A 25612-nucleotide genomic window follows, 5' to 3' on the forward strand; every position below is an offset into this window, starting at 1 on the left:
AACCAGTCCATCCTAAAGGAGATCAATCCTGGGTGTTCATTGGAAGGACTGATGCTGAAGCTGAAACTCCAATACTTGGGCCACCTCATGCGATGAGTTGACTCACTGGAAAAGACTCTGATGCTGGGAGGGATTGGGGGCAGGAGGAGAAGGGGACGACCGAGAATGAGATGGCTGGATGGCATCACTGACTCGATGGACATGAGTTTGAGTGAACTCCGGGAGTTGGTGATGGACAGGGAGGCCTGGCGTGCTGTGATTCATGGGGTCGCAAAGAGTCGGACATGACTGAGTGACTGAAATGAACTGAACTGAACTGATGCTCTAAGTAATTAAGCTTAACAACAAACATGTAAGTATAATATTTTCACTTTACACTTAACTCACAAATGTTCAAATAATTTGTGTCGTTGTTTATTTTTCTAATTCTAAATAAAGGCTCTTTATTGAAATTTTGGAAAAATGAAAACGTATTTATAAATTGCAAATTATTACCCTGGGCTAACCACTGTGAACATTCTCGTTCTTATCTTTTCTTCAAGTCATTGTTCTGTCTTTATGTGCATGTATTTATTGTAGTGGTGGTAATGGCAGTTGTTTATTTCCTTACAAAACCAGAATTGTAATACACAAATTATATATATATATTTTCCTAACACTGTATCATTACATCATATTTTAATGGTATCACTTGTGTTTTTGTTTATTGCTATCCATATCATTTGGCAAACTTTCTATTAGACTATTTAACTTTTTCTTATTAGTTTGTAAGTGTGCTTTATTAGCTAGAGATATGAACATAACACATGGTTTCTTTTTGTCTTCATTTGAATTCTGCTCTATCTTTTCGAGAATGAAGTACAGCTGGAGCACTGGCCCCTTTCTATAACTAGAGTAAAAATCTACTATTATTGAAACATGCTTCTCCCATTGATCTGAAATCGTCACTTTTATCACATTCTGTTTTTATAGACTAGTGGTTAATAGTGAAAGCCCTGGGATCAGATGGCTGCTGTTCTCTTCGTCATCATTTTCCTTGAGGCTGTGAGTGAACGGGGGCAATGGCATTCGGTATGTGGTAAACGGTGCAGAAGTGACAGCTGTTATTATTACACTGGCTAAATGCTCCCTCCTGTTGTGTTTTTTGTTTGTTTTCACATCCTGCTTCATTTGGTGAGATCAATCTCAGGAAGCTTTGACCTTTGTTCTTTGAATATTTTCAACTACTTACCTCCCTAGAAACAGTTTGGAAACTCTCTCAAGATAAATGGAACTCTCCAAATTATTTGCTCCACCAAAGAATGGGGTGCTCTAGCCTCCCCACCACCCTTAAAAAACTGCCAAATGTTCCACCCTCTTTCCTGGGATATTAGGGATACTGCAGGAGGTTACTGTGATGAACTTTTCATGACGTGCTCAATTCACCATGGTAACCTGAAGGGGCACTGCAGTCACGAAACTCAGTACTGCCCAATCCAGGAGCTGGCTGTGGCAAACCCCTCCCTTAGCCAGCACACCTTTGCTAAGTCAAGGCTCCAACATCCTGAGGTCCTTCAGTTCACAAACCCACCCAATTCTTTGCATCTCAAGGCTAACTCTCCCCACCGCACCCCACCCCAAGGCTAACTCTTGATAGCACTGCCTCTGCTCTGAGCTTGGAACTCATAGAAAAATCTACTTGTGTTTGTTTCTGTCAGTCCATTTCCAAACACTATGGATACAAAATCTAAATGAATCACAGGCTTAGATACAAAATGGTCCAGCATCACTCTTGGGATTCTGTTGGCTGAAGTCCAACTTCAATATGGGAGGGGAACCACACAAGGACCTAAGTACCAATGAGCCAGTTCACTGGGAACTGAAACTCCAATACTTTGGCCACCTCATGCGACGAGTTGACTCACTGGAAAAGAGTCTGATGCTAGGAAGGATTGGGGGTGGGAGGAGACGGGGACGACAGAGAATGAGATGGCTGGATGGCATCACCAACTCAATGGACATGAGTTTGAGTGAACTCCAGGAGTTGGTGATGGACAGGGAGGCCTGGCATGCTGTGATTCATGGGGTCGCAAAGAGTCGGACACGACTGAGCTACTGAACTGAACTAAACTGAACTGAAGCTCTTGTTAAATGTCTGGTACTATAAGGGATATAAAGGATCATAAGACACAGTGCTGTCCTCAAATGGTCTTAGGAAAATCATCAAATGTAATAAAAATGAACATCTAACATCCTCATACAAAAGAATGAAACTTGACTCTTACCTAACACATATACAATTAACTCAAAATGGATCAAAGACCAAAATGTAAGATCTAAAACTATAAAACTTTTAGAACAGGGGAAAGCTTTATGACACTGGATTTCATGATTTCTTGGATATGACACCAAAAGCAGAGTCTACAAAAGAAAAATAGACCAATTGGACATAATTAAAAATGTTTAAATTTGGTACATCAAAGGACATTGCTATGGTCTGAATGTCTGTGTCCCCTCAAAATTCATATGTTGATACAAACCAGTAAGGTGATGATATTACTAGGGGGTGGGTCTTTGAGAGGTGATGGGGTCATGAGGGCACAGCCCTCGTGAATGAGATCAGTACCCTTACAGAGATCCCTTCCCTCTCCACATGAGGACACAGCAAGAAGAGGCCATCTATGAACCAGGAAGTGGGCTTTCCCCAGACGCTGAAGCTGCCTGATGATTGAAGTCCTTGATCTCGGAATTCCCAGCCTCCAGAGTGATGAAATACAAATTTCTGTTGTTCGTAAACTCCTCAGTTCAGTTCAGTCGCTCACTCGTGTCCAGTTCTTTGCGACCCCATGAATCGCAGCACGCCAGGCCTCCCTGTCCATCACCAACTCCCGGAGTTCACTCAAACTCATGCCCATCGAGTCAGTGATGCCATCCAACCATCTCATCATCTGTCGTCCCCTTCTCCTCCTGTCCCCAATCCCTCCCAGCATCAGAGTCGTTTCCAATGAGTCAACTCTTCACATCAAGTGGCCAAAGTACTGGAGTTTCAGCTTCAGCAACAGTCCTTCCAATGAACACCCAGGACTGATCTTCTTTAGAATGGACTGGTTGGACCTCCTTGCAGTCCAAGGGACTCTCAAGAGTCTTCTCCAACACCACAGTTCAAAAGCATCAATTCTTCGGTGATCAGCTTTCTTCACCGTCCAATTCTCACCTCCACACATGACCACAGGAAAAACCATAGCCTTGACTAGACGGACCTTTGTTGGCAAAGTAATGTCTCTGCTTTTTAATATGCTATCTTGGTTGGTCACAACTTTCCTTCCAAGGAGCAAGCGTCTCAGTTTACGGTAATTTTGTTACAATAGTCCAATGGACTAAGAGAAACACTATTACTAAAATAAAAAGACAACTCACAGGAGAAAATATTTGCTTTCACTTATCTGACAAGTGATTAACATCCAGAGTATATAGGGAACACTCAGAATGCAATGACAAAAAAACAAAACAAACAACCCAACTCAAAAAATGGGCAAAGACATTTTGGACAGATATTTTTCCAAAGAAGACATACAAATAGCCAGAAAGCACGTGATTAAGATGTTCAGCATCATTAATCATTAAGGAAATGCAACTCAAAACCACAATGTGATACCACTTTAAACCCACTACGATGTCTATCATTTAAAAAAAAAAGTTTTTGCAAGGATGTGGAGAAGTTGGAACCCTAGTGCATTGCTGATAAAAATGTAAAATGGTGCATGCACTATAAAAAACAGTATGGTAGTTCTTAAAAAAATTAAACATATAACTACCATTTGATCCAGTGATTCCACTTCTGGTTATATCCCCAAAAGGACTCAAAGCAGAGATTTGAACTGACATTTGCACACCTATGTTCACTGCATTATTCACAACAGACAAACCCAGAAACAACCAAAATGTCCCTTGGCAGATGGATAAACAAAATGTGGTAAATACAAATAATAGATATTGTTGTTGTTTTTCAGTCGCTCAGTCACGTCCGACTCTTTGTGACCCCATGGACTGCAGCACGCCAGACTTCCTTGTCCTTCACCATCTCCTGGATCTTGCTCAAACTCATGTCCATTGAATCGGTGATGCCATCCAACCATCTCATCCTCTGTCATCCCCTTCTCTTCCTGCTCTCAATCTTTCCCAGCATCAGGGTCTTTTCCAATGAAACATTCAGTTCAGTTCAGTTCAGTCGCTCAGTCGTGTCCAACTCTTTGCGACCCCATGAATCACAGCATGCCAGGCCTCCCTGTCCATCACCGACTCCCAGAGTTCACTCAAACTCATGTCCACAGAGTCGGTGATGCCATCCAGCCATCTCATTCTCTGTCATCCCCTTCTCCTCCTGCCCCCCATCCCTCCCAGCATCAGACTCTTTTCCAGTGAGTCAACTCTTCGCATGACGTGGCCAAAGTATTGGAGTTTCAGCTTCAGCATCAGTCCTTCCGATGAATGCCCAGGACTGATCTCCTCTAGAATGGACTGGTTGGATCTCCTTGCAGTCCAAGGGACTCTCAAGAGTCTTCTCCAGCACCACAGTTCAAAAGCATCAATTCTTCGGCGATCAACTTTCTTTACAGTCCAACTCTCACATCCATACATGACCACTGGGAAAACCATTGCCTTGACTAGACGGACCTTGTTGGCAAAGTAATGTCTCTGCTTTTTAATATGCTATCTAGGTTGGTCATAACTTTCCTTCCAAGGAGCAAGCGTCTTTTAATTTCATGGCTGCAATCAGCATCTACAGTGATTTTGGAGCCCCCAAACAATAAAGTCTGACACTGTTTCCACTGTTTCCCCATCTATTTCCCATGAAGTGATGGGACCAGATGCCATGATCTTCGTTTTCTGAATGTTGAGCTTCAAGCCAAACTTTTCACTCTCCTCTTTCACTTTCATCAAGAGGCTTTTGAGCTCCTCTTCACTTTCTGCCATAAGGGTGGTGTCATCTGCATATCTGAGGTTATTGATATTACTCAAACTTTAAAGGGAAGGAAATTCTGATACATATTGCAACATGGATGAACTGTTGAAGAAATTATCCTAAGTGAAATAAAGCAAACACAGAAGGACAAATACTGTATGGTTCCATTTAAATGAGGTACCTAGAGTAGTCAAATTCAGAGACAGAAAGGTGGGAGGGAGAGCAGACGGAGAGTACAGTTTAAGGGGATACAGACTTTCAGCGTGGGATGATGAAAAAGTTCTGGAGGTGAACAGCGGTGATGGCTGCATGACTATGTGAATGTGTACATACTTACTGTCATTGAACTATATATTTTTAAATGATTAAAATGATAAATTGCATGTTACACATTTTACCACAATAAAATTAATAAATATAGACTGCTGCTGCTGCTGCTAAGTCACTTCAGTCGTGTCCGACTCTGTGTGACCCCATAGACGGAAGCCTACCTGGCTCCCCCTTCCCTGGGATTCTCCAGGCAAGAACACTGGAGTGGGTTGCCATTTCCTTCTCCAGTGTGTGAAAGTGAAAAGTGAAAGTGAAGTCGCTCAGTCGTGTCCGACCCTTAGCGACCCCACAGACTGCAGCCCACCAGGCTCCTCCGTCCGTGGGATTTTCTAGGCAAGAGTACTGGAGTGGCTTGCCATTGCCTTCTCCGAATAAATATAGACTAGAAAGTGGTAAATGCTGTAAGCTGGGAGGGATTGGGGGCGGGAGGAGAAGGGGACGACGGAGAATGAGATGGCTGGATGGCATCACCGACTCTGTGGACATGAGTTTGAGTGTACTCCGGGAGCTGGTGATGGACAGGGAGGCCTGGCGTGCTGTGGTTCATGGGGTCGCGGAGAGTCGGACACGATGGAGCGGCTGAACTGAACTGAACTGAGAAAGTGGTAAATGCTGTAAGACAGGCACAAGCAACCTTTCGCTAGGATTTCCTCAGTCATTGCACCTAAAATTTTGATTCTATTTCCATCCTGATACTTTCTTAATCCCCACATCAGCTTTCTTTGTTCTTAGCTATTTAAGATTCTAACAATTTAAATTTATTTTTACTGTCTGCCTTCCTCCTTAGAACGTAAGTTCCATCAAGGTAGAAATTTTTGCCTGATTTATCTGTTGCTTTATCTGCACTGACTAGAACATATAATAAATGCTCAACAAATATTTGTTGAATGAATAGATAAAATGATGAGGAAATTGAAAGGAAGCAAAGATGTTTTACTGGGAAGTTGATGGGACTCTTCAAAGAAAACGTGGATATTAAATCTGGCTTTCAGGATGAAAAGGACTTGAATTCTTGAGAGGCAAGAGTGATATGCCCATCAAATTGACAAAAAAGAAAAGTACAGAACTTATTTAGTGTTGGTTGGGGGACAGGGGAAACTGGCACTAGGAAGTTGATATGAATATATGTGGCAATTTGGATAGAATTTTGGTAGGATTTGTTATATTGAAAATCCACATTCTCTTTTGACCCAGCAATCTCACTTCTTTGCATCTTTCATGGAATAATTCTCAGACATGTTCACAGAGGAGGGAAACTGAGGCACAGGTTAAATAACTTGACCAGAATCATTTCGCAATGGATATAAGGATTAAAAGTTAACATCAGGCATTTAGAAAAGGACTTAAACACACAATAAGCACTCTTCAAATGATGACCCATATTATTATTTATTGGCTAAATGTAATTTTCCTGTGAATTTTCTGTGTAAACCTAATTGGCTTGTAAGGCTTTCCTTTTCAATTTGTATGACTAATTTATATAGTAAGGATTTTCAATCTGTCACATGTTGGGAACATTTTTCAGCTCACTGCATGCTTTTTATTCTGTTAACACTGCTACTATAATGAGACAATGACATTTTTATGTAGTCAATTCCATTATGGGTATTTTTTAAGCTCAAACATTTGCTGCCAATTGGAAATTTGACAGACACTTGCTTCTTATTTATTCCATTTCTGTAGTCTGATTTTTTATATTTACTAATCAACCAATTGTGGTGCTGGAGAAGACTCTTGAGAGTCCCTTGGACTGCAAGAAGATCAAACCAGTCAAGGCTAAAGGAAATGAACTCATACTCATGTCCATTGAGTTGGTGATGCCATCCAACAATCTCATCCTCTGTTGCCCCCTTCTCCTGCCCTCAGTCTTTCCCAGCATCAAGGTCTTTTCCAATGAGTCAGCTCTTCACATCAGGTGGCCAAAGTATTGGAGCTTCAGCTTCAGCATCAGTCCTTCCAATGAATATTCAGAACTGATTTCCTTTAGGATTGACTGGTTTGATATCCTTGCAGTCCAAGGGACTCTCAAGCGTCTTCTCCAGCACCACAGTTCAAAAGCATCAATTCTTTGGTGTTCAGCCTTCTTTATGGTCCAACTCTCACATCCATATATGACTGCTGGAAAAACCATAGCTTTGACTAAATGGACCTTTGTCAGCAAAGTGATGTCTCTGCTTTTTAATATGCTGTCTCGGTTTGTCAGCTTTCCTTCTAAGGAGTAAGCATCTTTTACTTTTGTGGCTGCAGTCATTGTGCACAGTGATTTTGGAGCCCAAGAAAATAAAATCTGCCACTGTTTTCATTTTTCCTCATCTGCTTGCCATGAAGTGATGGGGCTGGATGCTGTGATCTTAGTTTTTTGAATGTTGGGTTTTAAGCCAGCTTTTTCACTCTCTTCTTTTACCTACATCAAGAGGCTCTTTAGTTCCTCTTCGCTTTCTACCATTAGAGTGGTATCATCTGCATATCTGAGGTTGTTGATATTTCTCCTGGCAATTTTGATTCCAGCTTGTGATTCATCCAGCCTGGCATTTCACATGATGTACTCTGCATAGAAGTTAAACAAGCAGGGTGACGATATATAGCCTTGACGTACTCCTATCCCAACTTGAACCAGTCCATTGTTCCATGTCTGGTTCTGGTGATATATCTTATTTTAAAATTTATTTATTTATTTGGATCCTGTGCTCCACAACAAGAGAAGCCACTGCAATGAGGAACCCATGCACTGCAACCAGAGGGTAGCTCCATTTGAGGCAACTGGAGAGAAGCCCTCATGCAGTATGAGACACAATGTAGCCAAAAAATAAAATAGTTAAATAAAAATTATACATATACGTAATATATATATATGTATGTATAGTGTAACAGCTCTGCAAAACACATATATTGCATGTATCACAAAAGCACAAATAATAAACACAGGTCTGGGAAAAGGAACACATACTTTCCATTTAAAGTAGAAAAAACTTTTTAAATGCTCTAAAGTTTCCTTAGGGAAGCCCATGGGATTACATTAATTTATTCAGTTTCGTTTATGACAAGATACTATTAGAACTCTAATATAATTTTCAGAACATGTGACCAATACAGATATTAGATGATCAGCTGTGAAAGGGAGAGAGAGAACTGAAAAGATATTGGATGCCTGTATTCATCTCCTGCCTCATTAAAAGCCAGTCAGGCTTTTTTGTCTTCCTGGAATCAGCATCAGTCCCAGCACATGGCAGAGATCTTTGACTTGTTTACTTCTCTTAGTAACTTCCTGAGGGCAGAGATTTAGAGAGCCATCAGACATAGTTAGGGCCTGGCATGTAACTGCTTCCCAGTAAAGACAGGAGAATAAATGACAATAAAGTAATTAACACATAAACAAATGATTTCAACAAAAAGCCAGCTATGCTTTTTAGCTCAAAAGACAAATCAGGTATACTTGCAATATATCATGTATTAAAATCAGCTTTAGCTAGTAATGAAGGTGAAGGTGAAGTCGCTCAGTCGTGTCCGACTCTTTGTGACCCCATGGACTGTAGCCTACCAGGGTCCTCAGTCCATGGAATTTTCCAGGCAAGAGTACTGGAGTGGGTTGCCATTTCCTTCTCCAGGGGATCTTCCCGACCCAGGGACCGAACCCGGGTCTCCTGCACTGCAGGCAGATACTTTAACCTCTGAGCCACCAAGGAAGCCCCAAGTAATGAAAAATCTTGCTAAATGAGAAAAGGAATCTTGAACTGGGGAAAAAAACAAAAGAACCAAAACTATTTAAACATATTGAACTTAGCAAAAGGTCTATTTCACAACTTGTTGCTAAAAGTTTTTCTACTCTCTTGCAAAATTAATGAGAAAATCAGCTGAAATGAAAAAAAAGAGAATGGTTGCATAAACGATACTATTTAAACATAAAACATGTGAACCTTGAGCCCTTGACCAGTGGCCAGCTGACTGCACCATTGCATCAACTTTTTTAATCACAGTTAGATAGCTAAGCCGAGAAAAGTAGATTCAGAGGTATTCATGTAATGTGTATAAGAGTTAATGGGCTTCCTAGGTGACTCAGTGGTAAGGAATTCACCTGCCAATGCAGGAGACGTGGGTTCAATTCCAGGGTCAAGAAAGCAATGGCAACCCACTCCAGTATTCTCGCATGGGAAATCCCATGAACAGAGGAGTCTGGTGGGCTACAGTCCATGGGGTCACAAAGTCATACATGACTTAGTGACTGAGCACGCATGAGCGCACATACAAGAGCTGAAATTCCAAGAGTTAAGAACCACCTATAAGGCTAAATGGGTGACCCTGGTAGCTAAGACGGTAAAGCGGCTGTCTACCATGCAGGGACCTGGGTTCAATCCCTGGGTCAGAAAGATCCCCTGGAGAAGGAAATGGCAACCCACTCCAGTATTCATGCCTGGAAAACCCCATGGACTGAGGAGCCTGGTGGGCTACAGTCCATGGGATCACAAAGAGTTGGACACTACTGAGCAACTTCACTTTCACTTTCATAAGGCTAAATGGTTTTCCAAAAGATTGTAACAAACTGTAAAGTCACCAGCAAACTATGAAACCATTTTCTGTCATACAGTTTTATTATTTATAATTTTATAATATTTATATTATAATAATTTATAATATTATTGGAGGTTAGTCTTGTTAACACATAACAGTATTACCTTGTTTTAATATGCTTTTTTTAATGAGTGGCTGAATTTTCCTTTCACTGCTGAGTTCTTTCTCTGTTGCTGTGCTCCTCCTGGTGCTTACAGAATCTGAACAAGTAAAACAAACAAAGATCCCTGTATTCTTGCAAGGGAGATAGACACTAAAGAAACATAATAAATAAATAAACAATATAGCGTGTTAAAAGAGGAGGAAAGCACGGTAAGGAGTACAGGGAGTGTTGACTGGGAAATGGACATTGTCATAGCAAATAGGGTGGTCAAGGGGTCAGAGCAGGGTTCATTGAGAAGTTGAAAATTTGAGCAGTGATTGGAGGATGTGATGGAGAGAGCCAGTGCAAGAGTGTCTCAGGAAGAGAGATCAAAAGACCAGGTTAGAGTGGACCTGGTGAACTCAGGGGACAGCAAGGCTGCAGCAGATCGCATCTGGGGAAATATACAGCTGACGACATCAGAAAAGTAACAAAGAGGATGGAGGGAGGAGAGCGATGTAAAGATCTGAGATTTTACTGATTGAAATGGGAAGCTAGTACAGGGTTTTGAGCTGTAATGAACTGATCTATATTTTAAAAAGAATATGGCTATTATATCTAGAATGGACTATAAGAAAGCAAGAATAGAAACATGATAGGCACTTGACTGGCGTGACCGTGGTGGCAGAGGTGGAAACAATGTACAGCCTCTTGGCATGAACTCTCAGTAACGATGGTCTAGCCACAATCACCTCTGAATGTCCAATGTGCCAGAAAGAGACCAGAGATGAATTCCCAATCTGGTACTATTCTCTGAGGGACCTATTGGTCACATGGTAACAAGTTGACTTCATAGGGTCCTTTGTATCCTGGAAGGCCAAGCAATTTGTTCCCGCAAGAACACATGATTATCCTGAGTACAGGTTTGCCTTATTAAGTACAATAGCTTCAGCCTTCACCATTCTGCAGTTTACAGAGTGCCTGACACGTAAACCAGAACCCTACCCATAACAGCATCCAACCAGGGGACCCACTTCACAGTGAAGGAGGTTTGGGAGTGATCCCATGATCATGGGACCTATTGGTCTTACCACACACCACCTTCCCCAGAAGTGCCAACCTGAGAGAGAGATGCAACAAGCTGCTGGTGGGGCAGATGAAGTACCATCTCAGGGGCAATCCTTGGTGGCTCAGCTGGTAAAGAATCCATCTGCAATGCAGGAGACCTGGGTTCGATCCCTGGGTTGAGAAGATCCCCTAGGGAAGGGAAAGGCTACCCACTTCAGCATTCTGTCCTGGAGATGTCCATGGACTGTACAGTCCATGGGGTCTCAAAGAGTAGACACGACTGAGCAACTTTCATTTTCACTTTCAGGGGCAATACTATGCAAGAACAGGGTGTCATTCTCCAGGGTAGAACTTACAGACTGAATAAGTGTCCTACAGGGTACTGTGTCCCCAGCAGGAGGACCAGATGGTCCAGAAATCAAGGCAGGAAAGCAGGAATGGGACCATTGACCACCCCCAGTGACCCACTGAGGACCTTTCTGGTCCCTTATCTCTGAAACCTGTGTAGTTAGAAGTCTTGGTCTTCAAGGGGGGGGCACTCTGAGGGGACACAGCAATGGTCCCAATGAACTAAAAGCTGAGGCTGCTACATGCATGCCTGCATGCTCAGTTGCTGTCGTGTCTGACTCTTTGTGACCCTATGGACTGTAGCCCTCCTGTTCCTCTGTACATGGGATTTCCCAGGTAAGAATCCTGGAGTGAGTTGCCATTCCCTTCTTCAGGGGATCTTCCCAACCCAGGGATCGATCACAGGTCTCCCGCATTGCAGGCGGATTCTTTACCATCTGAGCCACCAGGGAAGCCATGCGGGATCAGACGCTAACTGCAGGTAGTGCCAGGACTGAATCACACTGTAGGATGCGCAGCTGGTGTCTGCAGAGAACTGGAGAGTTACTTGGTGTGGAGAAAGAAAAAAACCTATTTGGTGATCACCTCAGATATGCAGATGACACCACCCTTATGGCAGAAAGTGAAGAAGAACTAAATAGCCTCTTGATGAAAGTGAAAGAGGAGAGTGAAAAGGTTGGCTTAAAGCTCAACATTCAGAAAACTAAGATCATGGCATCTGGTCCCATCACTTCGTAGCAAATAGATGGGGAAACAGAGGAAACAGTGTCAGACTTTATTTTCTTTGGCTCCAAAATCACCACAGATGGTGATTGCAGCCATGAAATTAAAAGACGTTTACTCCTTGGAAGGAAAGTTATGACCAACCTAGACAGAATATTAAAAAGCAGAGATATTACTTTGTCAACAAAGGTCCGTCTAGTCAAGGCTATGGTTTTTCCAGTGGTCATGTATGGATGTGAGAGTTGGACTATAAAAAGGTGAGGGCCAAAGAATTGATGCTTTTGAACTGTGGTGTTGGAGAAGACTCGAGAGTCCCTTGGACTGCAAAGAGATCCAACCAGTCCATTCTAAGGGAGATCAGTCCTGGGTGTTCATTGGCAGGACTGATGCTGAAACTGAAACTCCAATACTTTGGCCACCTGATGCAAAGAGCTGACTCATTGGAAAAGACCCTGATGCTGGGAAAGATTGAGGGCAGGAGAAGGGGACAACAGAGGATGAGATGGTTGGATGGCATCACTGACTCAACGGACATGGGTTTGGGTAGACTCTGGCAGTTGGTGACGGACAGGGAGGCCTGGCGTGCTGCGGTTCATGGGGTCGTAAAGAGTTGGACACAACTGAGCGACTGAACTAACTAATGATAATTTGGTGATCAGAAGTAAATATTAAAAGTAGTGATAGAGCAGTGACTAGAGGAGACACAGTAAGTTTTTCCTATTCTGTTCCTGTCCTTGTAAGAAGAGACAGAGGGACAGACATACAAGAGGAGGACATCAGATGATGATGGAGGCAGAGATCAAAGTGGTGCAGGAAGCCACAGGATGCCAGTGGTTGCCAGCAAGCCACCAGAAGCCAGGAAGAGGCAACGAAGAATCCGTGTGTCAGTTATCAGAGACAGCATTGCCTTACCAACATCTTTATTTTGGACTTCTAGCCCCCAAAACGGTGAGACAATAACTTTTTGTTGTTTTAAGCCACTTAGTTCATGGTACATTCTTTTAGCAGTCCTATGAAACTAACACCTCATGCGAAGAGTTGACTCACTGGAAAAGACTCTGATGCTGGAGGGATTGGGGGTGGGAGGAGAAGGGGACGACAGAGAATGAGCTGGCTGGATGGCATCACCGACGCGATGGATGTGAGTTTGAGTGAACTCCGGGAGTTGGTGATGGACAGGGAGGCCTGGCGTGCTGTGATTCATGGGGTCGCAAGGAGTCACACATGGGTGAGCGACTGAACTGAACTGAAACGAACAAGGTGTAATCCAGGGAGATTCAATGAAGGGGCTCTTCACAATGACGTAGGGAAGTGTACAGGCGCGCTACAAGGACAGGGCAGCACCCTGCAGTGAGAAGCAGGGCCCTCCAGGGAGCACTCACCAGAGCCTAGAAGGACACAGTCACATGGAAGGCCGTACAGAAGCAACTGTCCCGTACCAAGAGCACTGCCAACTACACACCTCATTTCACTCTGCTCCCTCAGTCCTCTCCTGCCAGGACTCCCCGAGAAGCCAGCTGTGGAAGCCCATACAGGGCAGTCCTCTTGGGACCAACTGCTGGGTGAAGAGGCGGTAAGGAAGAAGACAGGGGAGGGGGACCTCCCTGGCAGCCCAGTGGTTAGGAATCTGCCTCGCAATGCAGGAGGGCTTCCCAAGTGGCTCAGGTGGTAAAGAATCTGCCTACGATGTGGGAGACTTGAGTTCAATCCCTGGGTCAGGAAGACCCCCTGGAGAAGGGAATGGCATCCCACTGCAGTATTCTTGCCTGGAGAATTCCATGGATAGAAGAGCCTGCTGCTGCTAAGTCACTTCAGTCTTGTCTAACTCTGTGTGACCCCATAGATGGCAGCTCACCAGGCTCCGCCGTCCCTGGGATTCTCCAGGCAAGAATAGCAGTGGGATGATGTCGCAAGGAGTCAGGCACGACTGAACAGCTAACACTGCCACTGAGCGCCCTGCAATGCAGGGGCCGTGGGTCTGATCCCTGGTTAGGGAACCAAGATCCCACATTCCACAGCTAAGCCTGTGTGCTGCCACCACTGAGCCCGTGAGCTACAGCTGCAGAGTCCTCGTGTCACAGTGAAAGATGCTGCGTGATGAAATGAAGATCCTGTGTGCTGCAGTTAGGACCTGATGCAGCCGGAAAAAACATTTTTAAAAAGAAGGTGAGGGAGGGGAATAAAAAATACCTGGCACATTCCCTGTTGCAAATATATCTTTTCTTAGCACTATTGATCTTCTTCACATTCCTTAAAAAAATAGTACTTATCAGTGCCCCATCTGTTATAATTTTGATTTTTAGTTTATTATCTATTGTTTCACTAGAATACAAACTCCATGAGGGCAGGGACTCTGTTCCCTATTGTATCCTCAGCACCTAGAACAGTTCCTGGCATGGAGAAAGTCTCAAGAATTATTTGATGAGTGAATGAATGGCTTGGACTCTGGCATTTTCCACCCCAGTATTTTCTAAGTCAGTAGCTGTGGCATCTCTGCTTGCTCATCTTCTTCCCTGAAATCATTTGACCAACTTCCAAAAATGCAAGTAAAATTCCCTGGCTTGATATCAAGTATTTGGAAGTAATGACACCCTTCCATCTTTATATTTTGGCCCAATAGCTCCTGAAGAAGTTCAAGGCCTATCCTACAATGCTTTGCTCATAAGCACCCTCACCTTGGTAGCCTTTGCACTGGTGAGTTGAAGGGGGTCCCATCATCTCTTATGTGAATTGTGGGACTCTAGGCAAACATACCTATATTGGACACGGAGGCATACAGCCTCCCCAACTTGTACTATTTAGCCAAGATAACAAAAAATAATAATAATTTCAGGTAGAGCCATGACAAAATTTAAACAAGGGTCCTATTATAGATGGAATTTGACTGTGTGGATCACAGAAAACTGTGGAAAATTCTTCAAGAGATGGGAATACCAGACCATCTTACCTGCCTCCTGAGAAATCTGTATGCAGGTCAAGAAGCAACAGTTAGAACCGGACACGGAACAATGGACTGGTTTCAAATTGGGAAACCAGTGCATAAAGGCTGTACATTGTCACCCTGCTTATTTAACTGATATGCAGAGTACACTGTGAGAAATGTCGGGCTGGATGAAGCTCAAGCTGGAATCAAGACTGCCGGGAGAAATGTCAATAACCTCAGATATGCAGATGACACCACCCTTATGGCCGAAAGTGAAGAGGAACTAAAGAGCCTCTTGATGAAGGTGAAAGAGGAGAATGAAAAAGCTGGCTTAAAAAGCAACATTCAGAAAACTAAGATCAGGGCATTTGGTCCCATCACTTCATGGCAAATAGATGGGGAAACAATGGAAACAGTGACTTTATTTTCTTGGGCTCCAAAATCACTGCAGATGGTGACTGCAGCCATGAAATTAAAAGATGACTGCTCCTTGGAAGAAAAGCTAAAACAAACCTGGTCGGCATATTAAAAAGCAGAGACATCACTTTGCCGTCAAAGGTCCATCTAGTCAAAGCTATGGTTTTTCCAGTACTCATGCATGGATGTGAGAGTTGGACCATAAAGAAAGTTGAGCACCAAAGAACTAATGCTTTTGAACTGTGGTGTTGGAGAAGACTCTTGAGAGTCCCTTGGACTGCAAGGAGATCAAACAAGTCAATCCTAAAGGAAATCAGTCCTGAATATCATTAGAGGAACTGATGCTGAAGCTGAAGCTCCAATATTTTGGTCACCAGATACAAAGAACTGACTCACCGGAAAAGACTGACGCTGGGAAAGATTGAAGGTTGGAGGGGAAGGGGACGACAGAGGATGAGATGGTTGGATGGCATCACTAACTCAATGGACATGGGTTTGAGCAAGCTCCAGGAGTTGGTGATGGACAAGGAAGCCTGGTGTGCTGCAGTCCGTGGGGTTGCCAAGAGTCGGATACGACTGAGTGATTGAACTGAACTGAATTGCAGATGGGTTTCCCAGGTGGCCCCAGTGATAAAGAAACCACCTGTCAATACAGAATACAGAAGTGACACAGGGTTGGGTTGGGAAGATCCCCTGGATGATGGCATGGAACCCACTCCAGTATTCTTGCCTGGAGAGTCCCATGGACAGAGAAGCCTGGCAGGCTACAGTCCATAGGGTAGCACAGTCGGACATGGCTGAAATGACTTCGCATGCACGTACTCCTGTTGCATTATCACATAGTTTGGTGGGGCTCAGATATGAGGTTCCATGGAAAGTGCCTCGAATGGTGCCTTGCCTAAAGGGTTAATGTATGTTTATCATATATTATTAAAGTTGCTAGAGAAATGTGAGAAAGTAAATTATGACTTGGACCCTGAATGATGAAAAGTTAGTCATTCAAAGATCTGGGAAGAGAATTTCAAGCTGAAATAAACTCTAATGCAAAGGTCAAGATATTAGAACCAGCCTGGCCTGTTCGGGGTGTGAAAGAAAGGTGGTACAGAGGGATGACGGTGAATGAGAGGGAGAAGGGAAGAGATAAGGCCAGAGAGTTTGGCAGATCATGTGAGCTCCCGAAGGTCAGGTCAGTTCAGTTCAGTTGCTCAGTCCTGTCTGACTCTTTGCAACCCCAGGGACTGCAGCACACCAGGCTTCCTTGTCCATCACCAACTCCTGGAGCTCGCTCAAACTCATGTCCATTGAGTCAGTGACTCCATCCAACCATCTCATCCTCTGCCATCCCCTTCTCCTCCTACCCTTAATCTTTCCCAGCATCAGGGTCATTTCAAATGAGTCAGTTCCTTGCATCAAGTGAGCAAAGTATTGGAGCTTCAACTTCAGCATCAGTCCTTCTAATGAATATTCAGGGTTGATTTCTTTTAGGATTGACTGGACTGATCTCCTTGCAGTCCAAGGGACTCTCAAGAGTCATCTCCAACACCACAGTTCAAAAGCATCAATTCTTCCCCACTCAGCTTTCTTTATAGTCCAACTCTCACATCCATACATGGCCTGGACTAGATGGACCTTTGTTGGCAAAGTAACATCTCTGCTTTTTAATATGTTGTCTAGGTTGGTCATAACTTTTCTCCCAAGGAGTACGTATCTTTTAATTCATGCGATGAGTTGACTCACTGGAAAAGACTCTGATGCTGGGAAAGGTTGGGGGTGGGAGGAGAAGGGGACGACCGAGAATGAGATGGCTGGATGGCATCACCGACTCTGTGGACGTGAGTTTGAGTGAACTCCGAGAGTTGGTGATGGATAGGGAGGCCTGGCGTGCTGTGATTCATGGGGTCGCGAAGAGTCGGACACGACTGAGTGACTGAACTGAACTGAACTGAGTCACCAACTACAGTGATTTTGGAGACCCCAAAAATAAAGTCTGCCACTGTTTTCATTGTTTCTCCATCTATTTGCCATGAAGTGCTGGGACCAGATGCCATGATCTTAGTTTCCTGAATGTTTAGCTTTAAGCCAACTTTTTCACTCTTCTCTTTCACTTGCTTCAAGAGGCTCTTTAGTTCTTCTTCACTTTCTGCCATAAGGGTGGTGTCATCTGCATATCTGAGGTTATTGATATATCTCCCGGCAATCTTGATTCCAGCTTGTGCTTCTTCCAGCCCAGTGTTTCTCATGATGTACTCTGCATATAAGTTAAATAAGCAGGGTGACAATACACAACCTTGATGTACTCCTTTTCCTATCTGGAACCAGTCTGTTGTTCCATGTCCAGTTCTAACTGTTGCTTCCTGACCTGAATACAGATTTCTCAAGAGGCAGGTCAGGTGGTCTGGTATTCCCATCTCTTTCAGAATTTTCCACAGTTTATTGTGATCCACACAGTCAAAGCCTTTCAGTTCAGTTCAGTTGCTCAGTCATGTCCGACTCTTTGTGACCCCATTAATCACAGCACACCAGGCCTCCCTGTCCATCACCAACTCCCGGAGTTCATTCAAACTCATGTCCATTGAGTTGGTGATGCTATCCAGCCATCTCATTCTCTGTCGTCCCCTTCTCCTCCTGCCCCCAATCCCTCCCAGCATCAGAGTCTTTTCCAGTGAGCCTTTGGCACAGTCAATAAAGCAGAAATAGATGTTTTTCTGGAACTCTCTTGCTTTTTCGATGATCCAACAGATGTTGGCAATTTGATCTCTGGTCCTCTGCCTTTTCTAAATCCAGCTTGAACATCTGGAAGTTCATGGTTCACATATTGCTGAAGCCTGGCCTGGAGAATTTTGAGCATGACTTTACTAGCGTGTGAGATGAGTGCAATTGTGCGGTAGTTTGAGCATTCTTTGGCATTGCCTTTCTTTGGGAATGGAATGAAAACTGACCTTTTCCAGTCCTGTGGCCACTGCTGAGTTTCCAAATTTGCTGGCATACTGAGCGCAGCACTTTTACAGCATCATTTTTTAGGATTTGAAATAGCTCAACTGGAATTCCATCACCTCCGCTAGCTTTGTTCGTAGTGATGCTTCCTAAGGCCCACTTGTTTCACATTCCAGGATGTCTGGCTCTAGGTTGAGTGATCATACCATCGTGATCATCTGGGTTGTAAAGACCTTTTTTATACAGTTGTTCTGTGTATTCTTGTCACCTCTTATTAATATTCTCTGCTTTTGTTAGGTCCCTACCATTTCTGTCCTTTATTGAGCCCATCTTTGCATGAAATGTTCAAGGTCAGGTAAATCTGCAAGGTCAGGTAAGGAGTTTGAATTTTATTCTCAAGTACAATTAGGTATTAAGAGTAGATGTGACACGATTTGTATCTGAAAAAGACAACTCTGACTGCTGAGGAGGTTGAAAAAGAGTAGAAGTGGAGAGACCAGTTAGGAGGCAGGTGAAAGATGTTGAAAAGACCATGATGCTGGGAAAGGTTGACAGCAGGAGGAGGAGGGGACGACAGAGAATGAGACGGCTGGATGGCATGAGTTTGAGCAAGCTCCAGGAGTTGGTGATGGACAGGGTAGCCTGGCACGCTGCAGTCCATGGGGTCACAAAGAGTACGACACGCCCCTTGGAAAGATGAACTGAAATGAAAGATATTGATGTAGTAGTCTAGGGTTTTAGAAGTCGAAATGGTGAGAAATGACTGATTTGTGGATATAACTTGGAGAATAAGGTTGATAGGACTTGATAATGAATTAGATGTGGTGGCTGGTGCAGGGAAGAGGAGCAGGAAAAGACTTAACAGGCTTGATGACTAGATTTTTGGTCTGCACATGTGGGTAGATGGCTGTGCCATGAACTTAGATGGGAGGAAACTGGGAGAACAGGTTTCAGGGGGAAGGGAGGCCCAGAGGGGGTCAATGGTTCTGTTTGGCCATGTTAAGTCTCAGAGGCTAATTATATTTCAGGTCAGCATATTGTGTTGGGACTTCCCCAGTGGTTCAGTGGTTAAGAATCTTCCTTCCAAATGAGGGGGCGTGAGTTCGATCTCTGATCTGGAAAACTTAGATCCCACGTGCTGCACAACAACTAAGCCTGTGCACTGCAAGGAAAGATCCCATGTGCCACAGCTAAGATCCAGCACAGCTAAATATATAAATATTTTTTAAAAAGATACTGTGCAGGCAATCAGCTAACGATAGCTAAGGGGAAAAGTCCAGGCAAGAGGTATTTCAAAACAAGGGATAAGATGAGATCACCTGGTGACTAACAATAGATACAGGGAAAGACAGAGGGTGGAGGGTTAGATGCTGAACTACAACACAGGGAGACATGTGCTCTGAACAGGGCAACACGAGGTTAGCTGAGAGGGAGGTTGGTCACGCAAAGTTCCACGGAAGAATTAGATCTGAGCTCCTAGAATCCACAGAAAATCAAGCAGTGACATTTTATCAGTGAGGATGCTGGTACAGTGGGGGCAATTTGCAATTAGTCATACAGCTAGTGACCTAACTGTAACTTTGCATTTGAATTACTTTAAGTTAAATGTGCAGCCAAACCCAGGTCTCTCACATTGCAGGCAGATTCTTTACCAGCTGAGCCACAAGGGAAGCCCAAGAATACTGGAGTGGATAGCCTATCTCTTCTCCAGGGGATCTTCCTGACCCAGGAATAGAACCCTGGTCTCCCGCATTGCAGGCAGATTCTTTACCGCCTGAGCTATCCGTTCAGCTCAGTCGCTCAGTCAGGAAGCCCCTAAATGTGCAGCTGCTGCTGCTGCTAAGTCACTTCAGTCGTGTCGGACTCTGTGTGCAGCAGGGTACGTAATTAAGAGAAAGGAATGCCAGGCACCTAGGAGCATAGACTTTGGAGTCATTCTGCTTGGATTCAGATTCTGGACCTGCCACTTAGCAGGTGGGTGACTCCAGGTACGTTACTCATAATCTCTATACTGTAGTTTTCTTATCTGAAATGGGCATACTACCAACAGCTATCTACTTACGGGCTGCTAACTGTGTGTTCCTGGTACAAAGATTTTACATACATTATTCAACACTCCCCTCCAATAATCAATGAAGTTGAGTGCTATTATTATCTCCATTTTACTGATGAGAAACCGAGAGCACATTCATGGATTCCAAAAATATTTACTGTGCCTGCATTACACGGCAGGCATGTTTCTTCGTGCTAGGGGTGCATCACACAACACAACAAAATCTCTGCCTTTGTGCAGCTTGCCTGTGACTTACTGAAGGGAGAAAGATGATAAACCCAACAAATATGTATTAATATAAGGGGAGGACAGAGGATGAGATGGTTGGATGGCATCACCGACCCGATAGACCTGAGTTTGAGTAAGCTCCGGCCGTGAGTTGGTGATGGACAGGAAAGCCTGGCGTGTTGCTGTCCATGGGTCCCTGAGATTCGGACACGACTGAGCGACTGAACTGAACTGAACTGAAATGCTATAGAAAACACAGCAGGGTAACCGAACTAGGGAAGTTGCTGTTTTAAGTCGGGTATCCAGAGTCGATCTCCCTGAGAAGGCGACATCTGAGGAAAGATTTGAAGGAAGTGAGACGGCGAGCCACCGAGGAAAAGAGGACTCGGGCGGCAACAGCAAGGGTGAAGGTTGACTGTCATGTTGACAGCATTTGCTGAAACATCCACCAACAACGTCTAGTGCAAGCCGAGAGAATAAGATGTGAGAGGTAGGGGCTGTGTATCCAGCTCTAGGAAGTTTGACGTTTACTCATGAGGTGCCATTGGACAGATCTGTCTGGGGAAGTGATATAACTTGATCTTATGTTTAGGCGCAAGGTCTATTAACGTGGTCTGGGGCTGAAGTCAGTGTTCTCAGGGTAAATGAACCCCAGCACGAGGGCTCAGTCACATAGCAAGCGCCCTGCAAGCGCCGGCCCACTACTCTGGTTGCCCACGACCCTTTCACTTAAAGCTCGCTCCGACCTACCGCCCTCTAGTTCCCCAGTTCCAGGGCTGGCCATCCAGTCTGTCCTGTCTCCACGTAGCGCTTCCCCGGCTACGGATTGCGCAACTCAGGCAACCGGGAGGAGTCTGCACGTAGGCGGGCGGGACAAGGCCCCAGACACTGGCGCGACGAGGAAGCCCTGCGCGCCCGCCTCGAGGCGCCCACTGACTGCGCCTGCGCGCGCGCCACCCAGGCGGCCGGCATTCCAGAGCGGCAGTCCGCCCCGCCCCAATTCCGGGGCGGAGCTCCCGGCTGCGCCTGCGCACAGCCGCGCCGCACCCTACGCCTGCGCGCTCCGCCGGCCCGGCCCCATCCCCCCAGGTTTCTAGGGTGGTGGGGGGAGGGCGCGTCTCGGCGAGTCACGGTGATGGCGGCCACCAGCCTGCGGTGAGCTAGCGGATTCTCTGCTGCTCTCGCAGCCCCCTTCGCGCTCGCTGCAGACCCAGCGGCTGGCACCCGGGCGCGTGAGGAGGCACGGGGGCCCGAGCTCGCGAGCAAGGCCGCAGGCGCGGAGGCAGCGGCGCGGCCGGGGGCCAGGGCCGGGGGCGAGGCCGCGCCGCAGGGCGAATGTGACCAGCCCCCACCCCCACCGCCTTCCCCCCGAGCGCGCGAGGAGCGCGGGCGACCCGGGGCCCCGCCAGGCCGCAGACCCCGCCCAGCGGCCCCAGCACCCGGAGCAGGCCCGGCCGCGGAGCTGCGCGACGGCACCATGCTGGTCACCCTGAAGACCCTCCAGCAGCAGACCTTCAAGATCGACATCGACCCCGACGAGACGGTGCGCGCGGCGGGGCGCGCTGGGCCCGGCGCGGAGCGGGGGCGGTGCGCGCCAGGGGCCGGGAGGGCCGGGGCTGCGGGTGGCGCGGCGGGGCCCCGACCTCCGCCTCGAGCGCAGCCAGCCCGGGCAGAGCCGCGGTGCGCCCGAGAGGGCAGGGCGAGCGGGGGATCTAGCGACCCGGCGCTTGTGAGGCCTGCGGGCAGGGCCAGGGGCCCGGCGGCGTGCGGCCCACTGGACCTTCAGGGTGGGCTGTGCGCTTTGTGGCAGGCGTGAGGGGAAGCAGTGGTCGGACACCGCAGCCGGGTGGCATATGGCGTGCAGCCCGCGTTAGCTGGGCACCCGAGGTCTCGGCCTGGGCGCGCTCGGCGGAGGGGCCAGAGGGGGAGGGGAGGTCAGGGTGGCCTGGGCGGTGGAGCTGGACTCCCGGGTGTGGGTGCACCGGTTAGGGACGGAGAGGTCGGCGTCGCCACTATCCCTGCGTGGACCTGGTTAGGCGCTGAGGTCTTGGAGGTGGTAACTGGAGATAACGAGCCCTAAATAAAATGGTATCAGGTTCCGTCAGCCGCAGAGTGCGAGTGTCAGGGATGGTGAAAATGCATTTTTTGCCCTCTTCGCCGCAGAATTGGTGACCCTTTTATTTACATAAATCTTGAATCGTTTTCGCTGCAGTTCTCCCGCCACCCAGCCCACACCCATACGTAGATTGCACTTTGAGGCCTTTTTGGTGGTGAAGATTGTTGCATTAGAGCTCTTCCAATAAATCCAGGCGCAAACTTAACTCCAAATTAGCGAGTTCCCTGTGTTGGAAGCCTTGAAATTGTAGGAGTCGGAAGTCTGCACCCAACCCCCAAATAATAGCCTTTCAGAGGAGAAATAAAGAAAATAAAAACTCTGAGTCTCTTCTGTAAACCTTTGAACGACTAGAACTTCACGTGCTAAATTCTCATGTCATCCTCTGTATTTGTGACTGCAAAAAGCCACTGTGTTGAAATCAGTACAACTTTATGCCAAGATCTAAAAATTGCCATTCAGTGTAAACTTACTTCTTGTGTTCTGGAAGTGTGAGTCTCTACACCTTTGAGGTTGTCACACTGCTGTATTTACAGCAGAAACTTTCTGCCTGTCTATTTTTCAAAATAATTGATTCGATTTTGGTCGATGTCGGGGACCTTCAGTTCAGTTCAGTTCAGTCGCTTAGTCGTGTCCGACTCTGCGATCCTATGGACCGCAGCATGCCAGGCCTCCCTGCCCATCACCAGCTCCCGGAGCTTACTCATTTAAACTCATGTCCGTTGAGTTGGTGATGCCATCAAACCATCTCATCCTCTGTCGTCCCCTTCTCCCGCCTTCAATCTTTCCCAGCATCAGGGTGTTTTCCGATGAGTCATTTCTTCGCATCAGGTGGCCAAGTATTGGAGTTTCAGCTTCAGCATCAATCCATCCACTGATATTCAGGTCTGATTTCCTTCAGGATGGACTGGTTTGATTTCCTTGCAGTCTAAGGGACTCTAAAGAATCTTCTTCAACACCACAGTTCAAAAGCATCAATTCTTCGGCGCTCAACTTTCTTTATAGTCCATCTCTCACATCCATACGTGACTACTTGGTGTTGGTTAATTAAATAAACCTGAGCTCCCATTTGCCGCTCTAACTTAATGTGCTATGTACCTGTTTTACAAAGATGTGAAGATTAAATAGTATTTAATTGGTGGTCAGTAAATGGAATCGATTATTAATCAATGGGTACCTTTGAGTGAGGAAGTTTTCTACATCTTGAATTATTTAAAAATGTAATTCCCAAGCTTTTTGAAATTTTGGCACAAAATGATTTTAATTCAAGGTACTTAATTATATGTGTAAATATACTACATGATAAATTCTTAAAAGGTGCAAGAGATACCAGGTTTCGATGAGAAATTCAGTGTCCTCAAAATTGACTAGCAAATCAAATTCTTGAATATTCCTTTAGTGCTTATTGTGTACTTATAAGTTAAAGGATGGAAGCGAAAATGCAGCTGTGTAATGTTTTCAGCCAAAGTTTTCCATAAAATAGCTATTGACTTTAGATTTTTGTAATGTTGGTGCTGCAGGAACTTTACCAACTGGTAGTCACAATTAGTTCCAGAATTATTGAAACCTAAAGGTATTGCGGTTTGTTTGTGTGTGTGTGTGTGTTTTATATTTCTGGGTTTATTGAAGATATGCAGTGACTTTCTACAGCTCTACTGAAATATATATGTTCTAGATTTGTATTGCTCTTTAGGCATTTTATGCATTCATTCAGTATTGTGTTTGTATAGATAATTAGGTATGTTACTATTTGTGTTTGTATAGATAATTAGCTATGTTGCTCTTTTCCAGTTTATTTATATGAGTTATAAACATACTTCTGGAGACAGATTTTCAGAAAGCTTAGTTACAGTTGCTTCTCAGTTTTTTGTTGCTGTTCGTCGAAGTATAATTGTGTTGCTGTTGATATAAATGTAAAACCTAACATTGTTAGTCTGGGACAAGAAATGAAAACATTTAATCGGGATATTCTGGAACATTTACTTTAAAATGACTTGTGGGTTTTTACTTTAATGGACTTAAATTTCAGAAATGGGGAAAACGTTAGAGCTATTTTAATTGCATCTTTATAGTGATTTTTAAATTAACCTTTATTTTTAATGTATTTGAGAGCATTCCAGTAAGAAAAGAAGCAATGAAAATTATATAATTATTGGCAGACTGTAAGTATCCTGTTTGTCAAAACTAGATAGCCAAGGATATTAGGAAAATAAATCTAAAATAAAGGGGAAAAAATAGGAATTTAGTGAGACTTTTAGGGAGATTCACATAAATTGAACAGATAGTGGTCTATATTGGCCACTCAGAGGTTTGATTTTTTTACCTAGAAGTAACTAAGGAACCTTAAATTACTTAAGTAACTTGAAGTGGCTGGTGTAGAAACTCTTGTGAGCTTGAGAGGAGTAGGAGCAAAAATGAGTGAAAGGACTGAGAGAAGAGGAGCCACGGGAGTGACTGATTTGCTGAACAAGTGAGTGTTCAGTAAGCTTTGACTGGCAGAGCCAGAGGAAGGCAGGGGCTCGGGAGGCACGGTCTGAGGCTCTTAAAGGGGCGCCGTATTCACACAGTCTTAGCTCAGTCCGAGGCTACAGCGCAGGAGACGGACACAGCAGAAAAAGCAAGAGGATTTGATTTTAAGGTGTTAGTATTTGCTTTAGTTTTTGAATGTTCAAAGTCCTCCCCTGGCTTTTTTTTATAAAACCAGTGAAACTTTCTTAATGTTGCCATTTTGTACCATTTACTTGACCATTGCCTTGCACTGCCTTTAGTGTTAACCATTACAAAAGTCTTTTTATTGTTACAATAATAATTCATCTCCTCATAAAGTAACTGGGGAAAAACAACAGTAAGTTTGAGGTGAGGCGTTAAATGCACAAGCTGAAATA

The 25612-nt window shown here is 44.9% G+C and overlaps 1 protein-coding gene and 1 long non-coding RNA gene across 2 annotated transcripts in view; one reads left to right on the top strand and one right to left on the bottom strand.

Annotated features, from left to right (window-relative positions):
- Positions 1-8205: 8205 nt before the first annotated feature.
- On the bottom strand, positions 8206-21586 carry LOC148777486 (uncharacterized). Its single transcript, XR_016037904.1, has 3 exons — positions 21365-21586; positions 9943-10038; positions 8206-8537 (listed from the first exon to the last, which is right to left on the bottom strand). It is a non-coding gene; the product is annotated as an uncharacterized LOC148777486 (long non-coding RNA).
- Positions 21587-21722: 136 nt separating this feature from the next.
- The window catches only part of RAD23B (RAD23 nucleotide excision repair protein B), a 46727-nt gene continuing 42837 nt past the window's right edge, over positions 21723-25612 (top strand). Inside the window, exon 1 of the mRNA XM_088838248.1 lies at positions 21723-22157. Coding sequence (XP_088694374.1) covers positions 22092-22157 — 66 coding nt within the window. The 5' untranslated portion in view covers positions 21723-22091. The remainder of the gene's footprint in view (positions 22158-25612) is intronic.

This window comes from Moschus berezovskii, chromosome 7 (assembly GCF_049115385.1).
Source record: "Moschus berezovskii isolate FMDL1 chromosome 7, NW_MosBer_1.0, whole genome shotgun sequence".
NCBI lineage: Eukaryota > Metazoa > Chordata > Mammalia > Artiodactyla > Moschidae > Moschus > Moschus berezovskii.